The sequence below is a fragment of the Clarias gariepinus genome, chromosome 28 (assembly GCF_024256425.1).
Source record: "Clarias gariepinus isolate MV-2021 ecotype Netherlands chromosome 28, CGAR_prim_01v2, whole genome shotgun sequence".
Classification (NCBI taxonomy): domain Eukaryota; kingdom Metazoa; phylum Chordata; class Actinopteri; order Siluriformes; family Clariidae; genus Clarias; species Clarias gariepinus.
Window position 1 is genome coordinate 9,839,072 of NC_071127.1, and position 6,232 is coordinate 9,845,303.

Below are 6,232 nucleotides of genomic sequence, written 5' to 3' on the forward strand. Positions count from 1 at the left end.
TTTAATATTATATGGTATATAATTTTTTTTTTCTTTTGTTAACATGGCAAAAAGGTATTAATGTTTTGTGTTTCCTCAGCCCAGCACACTGTTTGATCACCAGCGTGATTAAAAGTTACAAATAATTACTTTTTTTTATATTTAGACAAACATTACAGAAAACTAAAATGCTTGGTTGAGTTTTAAAAGATAATAATGACTAACTGCTGCTAATGTGTAGGTTAAGGATAACACCATAAATTAAGCTAAAATCCATTTTTAGTCACTTGTAGACATTTAGATGGGTCTCTAGAGTGTGTGAATGCAAACAGAAAATAATTCCCTGCTTTTTGCCCCCCTCCCCCCACAGAGCAAGTTTATATATATATAAAAAAAAAAAAAAGACAGAAAAATTCATTATCTAAAAAGTAATAAAAATTGAGCTCTGATGGCCATGTTAATTTAGGCCTTTAAAATAATTCGAAACAGCCATTTTTTAAATCAGTTATAACATTTTATTATACAGAAAACCATGACACACAGGTCAAAGGGAATAATTTATATTCAGCAGACGAACGAGGACAGGAGACGTCTCAGTGGTGGTGGTGTTTCTGCTGAAACTGGCGTCCGCAGTAACCACAAGTACCCACTTTGGTCACTTTGTCCTGTGAACACATTTGTGCATTAACTTCAAACCTGCTAAAACATAACATTTACCGAGCAACACCTGGTCATCCAAAAAACTGCAGTTATCCGACTTAACGTTTCTCATGAATATACATCGGGACTTTGATTGCACAAAATAAAGTTTTCACTCTCATACCTGTATTTCTTTATATAATCACCTGCTACACTAATACACTTATCCCAGTGTTTCACTAGTGCAATAACTCCCAGCCGAGGTCCTGTAATGTGCAATTGGTGTTGGTGAATGAATGTGTGTACAGCTCGCACAGACAAATGTGTCTCTTCTACAAGTTAGTGACAAGTCATCCATCAATTTTCAAGGATCAGGCGTTCCACTCATTTGCTCAGAGCCTCCTCGGCCTAGATAGTCATTCATGGATGTACGATCTACTTTAAAATGTTTGCACCTTTGAAATGAAGACTTGACAACTGCATTCACCAGAAATTTCATCACAAGTTTAGGTTTGACTTAAACATCCCTTGTATAAGCGGTTTTCCAGAATTCAGCAAACTACAGAAAACTTAATTAATTGATTGATTGATTGAGCAGCACAATTACCAGGTTAATATAAACTTTGGGATGGCCCAGAGCTCCTCCTCCTCCATCACAGGACACCACTCGAGCTTCTGCGCCCGAGACCGGCTCCTCCGCAACCAGGTTGATTGCAAAATTCTGATTCACCTGCACAACAACAAAGCAAACAATACAATATAACAATTTCAGTAAAATAATATACAGTAAATTTACATTCAATATATAAACAGAAAGTATTTATTAAATGTTACCTCTTTCTGTCTCCCCACGAATCTCGCTCTTCGTATATCATTTTCATCAAAAACCTGCAGAGAAAGAAAGCAAACTTTAACATAAATCTCTGTTTCTGACAATTGGTTCAAAAGTTTCAGGAGTTATATGCATTCATGTTACTGTGTGTTAAAGCAGCATAACACTCACTGTCTGTCTTTTTTCCATACAGACACTTGCAGATAAGCACCATAATTAGATCCAGCACCATAATTAATGCTTTGAGGAAATACAACAAACTCATCACTTGTTAACCAGCACTTATCTCCAATTTCAATGGTACCTAAAATAATTACCTGTAATTAAACATCATACAATCACATATATAAAGCACATCAGCTTTTCACTGACTAAACAACATATTAGCAATAGCCTCTTTCCCCCCACTCACATTACGACAAGTCCCGCCTTCCTACATTCCGATTGGTCACTCATAACTGACAGTAGCCAATTGCTGCGCTGCACTGACTTGAAGCATTAAATCCAAACCAATCACAGAGCTGTAGGTGTGATTTCCCAGGACTCAAATGAGGTGGGAAAAACAAACCTGGTGCTAACGTTTAGCATTAGACTTAGCAGGATTTTTTATATATATCGTTTATATAAACGAATCAGACATTAATCCGCGTTACCTGTCCCGTGTGAGTGACTGTTTCTCCGTACTTAGAAACAGGAACACTGTATTGCTGAACCAGTACGGCGGAAAGTCGTGAAGTTGTGAGGAAATTCTTCGTATTTTTAGCGAAGGACAAGATCTTGGGAAGGTTGGTCGCCATCTTTCTCCCACAATTCCCCTCGGGTGAGCCGCTTTTGGTACTGCGTTCGCGCGCGCGTGTTATTACTCTCTACTGACATCTAGTGTTCGAGAGCGCGCACTGCCTGTCTACTGTACCTGTTAAAGCAAAACTCTACATTTAGAAATTATAATAATGTTTTGCATATTATATATATACGCAATTAATATTAATTATGTTAACTTAATGATGTTAATATAATGTTAACCCAGTTAATGTTAACTTATTAATTATGTTAATATAATGTTAACCCAGTGTAAGTATGTATCCAATGATGTAAACATTAAAGCACTTTTTGTAAGTCGCTCTGGATAAGAGCGTCTGCCAAATGCCTAAATGTAAATGTAATATAATATAATGTATAATTTTTTGCAATATTGAGGTCAACAGCAGTCGTATAAGCATTTCACTTCATATCATACTGTGTATGACTATGTATGTGTCGAATAAAATTTGAATTTGACATAAATCCCTGGAAAGCTGTATTTGTGATCGGGAAGACACCATGGCAAAGAAGGAGGCTCCCCCATGGCAGGCGAGGCTCAGACGTGGCAGTCTTAGTTGTACTGTATATGGTAATGTTGACTGCACAGTTTTGGGTAGTGGGGGACAGCATCTGTGCTCTTTCCTGATTTATGATACTGCGGTCGTTCAGTGTGATATGTCTCTAAGTTACTGATCAGAAGGTCTGCGGTTCGGGCCCGAGCTTTGCCAGATTGTTGGGCTCTTGAGCGAGGCCCTTAACCCTGTCTGCTCCAGGGGCGCTGTATAATGACTTCACCCTGGGATATGTAAAGAATAAACAATTTCACTGTGCAGTAATGTATATGGTGGTATGGTGGCTTAGTTGTTAGCACTGTCGCCTTGCACCTCGAGGGTCAAGGTTTCGATTCCCGTGTGCGTGTGTAATTTGCATGTTCTCCTGGTGCTTGTTGAGTTTCCTCTGGGTACTCAGGTTTCCTCTCACAGTCCAAATACATGCAGATTAAGCTAATTGACATAAATAAAATATAAATACAATAGTGACCATATATACAGTTTAATTAGCTTAAAAGTATATATATTTAATTTGATTAGTCTTAGGATAAATAAATAACAAAAAAATGGAAAGAGATTCATGTATTTGAATAAAAAAGAATTGCTGATACATATATTTTTAAAACAAGTTATACCTCTATTTTCCTCTAGAGGGCACAAGAAGACGGAGAACAACAACAACAGGAACAAGAAGAAGAATCTCGCGCATGCGCACCTGATGACATTCGTCTCTCAAAGTCACTGACGTCACAGCGGAAGTGGTGGGGTTTCTGCTGAATGGAAGCATGCGTGTGTGTACAGGGCCGTGATCTGGATTAACAGTATTTAATACTCACAGTATTCCATATAACATACAGTTTATAGAGAGAAGGTACGTGCATTTTTTCATTTGTTCCCTCCCCCAGAAATTCTGTCGTTTAATTGCATTAGTTATTAGCCTGGTGTAAGCTAACAGAGCTAATTAGCTAATAAACAGACAGCTAGGACAAGTAGAGATTGGGATTCAGCTGCAGGATTCAGAGATGTTATATGAACATCAACATATAATTCATGAACTCCTGCATTGGAATGAAGGGTTTTATTTTATGCATTGAATGCATGTAAGGTTAATTAACACAAGTTGTTTGTGGCACCCAGATCACACTAAGTTCCCATTCTGTTTCCCAGTACAAAGATCATGGTCATCATAAATATTAAAAGAATAGATATATATAGAACAATAGAACACTTTAAATACTTTAAATTGCCTCCACGTTTATAAAAATGTCTTTAAAAAAGAACGAGCAATTTATGTCCTGACAAAACTTCCAAGAGCTTTTTAGGAACACTGTTGACCTTGTGGGAATTCTCTTTTTGGTTTAACAATGTTTTAAATTGGCTGCAGATAAATAAACGCACAACAAATAATACCAAGGGAGAAATTTAAGTATTTGCTGGCTAGTTCCACCTGCAGAGCAAGTCACAGGTTTTTAAACACATTTAAATTGTTTTTTTTTATCTAACAGCTGAGTTGCAGAGGCTTGCAATCATTTAAATTAGGATTATCATTACATGAACTAACATTATTATTATTTAAAGAAAAACATAATTTATATATGTATTATGCTTATTTATTATTTGTTTGAGTCTCCAGTGTTGAAGCTTTATAACAGTTAGAGCAAAAGCTGTGTCTTTTTTAATTTCCATCATTGGAAAAGTCTTCCCGAGTAAAGGTCAAGTCGGCTTTAATTGTCATTCCAACCATATACATTTCAGTACACAGTGAAACGAAACAGCGTTCCTCCAGGTCCAAGGTGCTACATAAATGCAACAACATAAATTAACAACACACTTTACCGGAACCAGCTAGCTAACTAAGAGTTCTAATTAGCTGACTAGCTCAGATATGACAGATTTACATTTTTAAGTTAACCTAAAACTAAATATTTCTACACAAAAAAGAGACAACAAAGTGCATGTGCAAATGTGCAAACAAAGAGCTAAAGAACAACAGAATACGACAACGTAACACGTTACAGTACTTTTTTTTTTTTTTTTTTTTTTTTTGTGGTACAAGGTTGAGGTAGTGTGAAGAAAAACAGTAACCAGTAAACATTGACATTTCCAAAGTAGCAGCAATGATTTTTAAAAAATATGGTGTGCAAATAGCAAGTAAAATAAAATATTGCAAAGAGCAGTTCAGGTAGGTGGGTATGAACAATTTTGAGATGGTTGTAGATCAGGGTGATTGTGCATGTGTGTATCAGTTCAGTCCTTCAGGTTGTTGTGATTGTAGTTTTTAGTAACATAAGATAGATCAAATGTCTTCAGTGGATAAAAAACAAAAAAAACATACAGAATGTTTTCTGAGCAATGTTCTTTGGGAAATTATGATTATTAGTAAATTACTGTGTATGGAACATAACCTATGCCGATTTCATATTGTTTTTTCTCTCTCTCTCTTTTTCCAGGTGGTGGCGCCATGGTACCTCTTTTACTCCCATCTCTGCTTGGGTCGCTGACTCGGCAGCTGTCTCGGGCTGTGCAGTATGCTTCTGTTGCGTGTCTTCCTCCTGTCGGAGCACATCGCTGCATGTCCACCATCACTGCTGCTGTGATTCAGGCCAGGGGAAGCTTTCAGTCCCGGCACAGTCTCTTCCGAACGCCGTTACTCGGACAGAACCTGCAACAGTTCGTGGTCATGCAGCCGTCGATGGGCATGAAAACCAAAACGGCTTTGAAGAAACGCTGTAAAGACTGCTTTTTCGTCCGTCGCCGTGGGCGACTGTATGTCTTTTGCAAAAGCCACCCGAGGCACAAACAGCGGCAAGGGTGAACCTGTAGTAAAGGGTTTTTGATCACTGATTGTTCTGTCATAATAAAGTTTTGTCACTTGCATGAAGATCTTGTAGACCCTTATTTTTTTAATGTTAAGCTAGCCTTGAGGTTAAATACTCATTTTTTGTATTGTATTATAGTAGCAGAAAGGGTAATGACTATTCTTTGGTGTGTGTGTGTGTGTGTGTGTGAGTGTAAAACCAGCTATGAAGTACTTTTTTTTTTTTTTTGTAAACTGAGACAGAATCCAAACCAGGCACAGAGCTGAGCAGATGATGGTTAAGGCTCTTGTGATTTTAAAAACACAAATCTACTGATCTACAACAGGTCCACATAGGCTACAGTGTTCAGCATGTCCTAATGTAGTTTTCAAAGCCACTACAGTAGGTAGTGTACCAGTCAAAAGTTTGGACACCTTCTAATTCAGTGTTTTATGTTGAGTGATTTTTTCCCTACATTTTAGAACAATACTGATATTTTAGAACTATGAAATAACATTAGGTAATTAAGTAATAACAGTTAGGAAAAGTGTTTTTAGAAATAGTTAAAGGTTAACTAATAAGCTGATCAGTTTTAATGCTATCCGTGATATTATTTCAGGGTGAAGCCCACC

General features: G+C 37.2%; 2 protein-coding genes across 2 annotated transcripts; one reads left to right on the plus strand and one right to left on the minus strand.

Annotated features, from left to right (window-relative positions):
- Positions 1-471: 471 nt before the first annotated feature.
- ndufs6 (NADH:ubiquinone oxidoreductase subunit S6) lies at positions 472-2,264 on the minus strand. Its single transcript, XM_053489769.1, has 4 exons — positions 2,104-2,264; positions 1,453-1,506; positions 1,226-1,348; positions 472-644 (listed from the first exon to the last, which is right to left on the minus strand). Exons 1-4 carry the CDS (start codon positions 2,245-2,247, stop codon positions 573-575), a joined length of 393 nt encoding a protein of 130 aa, XP_053345744.1. The 5' UTR covers positions 2,248-2,264; the 3' UTR covers positions 472-572.
- Positions 2,265-3,530: 1,266 nt separating this feature from the next.
- mrpl36 (mitochondrial ribosomal protein L36) lies at positions 3,531-5,683 on the plus strand. The gene is made up of 2 exons (XM_053489770.1): positions 3,531-3,673; positions 5,253-5,683. The coding sequence occupies exon 2, from the start codon at positions 5,264-5,266 to the stop codon at positions 5,615-5,617; it is 354 nt and encodes a 117-aa protein (XP_053345745.1). The 5' UTR covers positions 3,531-3,673; positions 5,253-5,263; the 3' UTR covers positions 5,618-5,683.
- The last annotated feature ends 549 nt before the right edge of the window (positions 5,684-6,232 follow it).

Excerpts from the sequence above, each read along its gene's own strand:
- mrpl36 (XM_053489770.1), top strand. The coding sequence starts at position 5,264 with ATGGTACCTCTTTTACTCCCATCTCTGCTTGGGTCGCTGACTCGGCAG.
- ndufs6 (XM_053489769.1), bottom strand. The coding sequence starts at position 2,247 with ATGGCGACCAACCTTCCCAAGATCTTGTCCTTCGCTAAAAATACGAAG. Across the intron at positions 1,507-2,103 it reads CAGTCACTCACACGGGACAG|GTTTTTGATGAAAATGATAT; the intron begins GTAACGCGGATT and ends CTTTCTCTGCAG. Across the intron at positions 1,349-1,452 it reads TCGTGGGGAGACAGAAAGAG|GTGAATCAGAATTTTGCAAT; the intron begins GTAACATTTAAT and ends GTTGTTGTGCAG.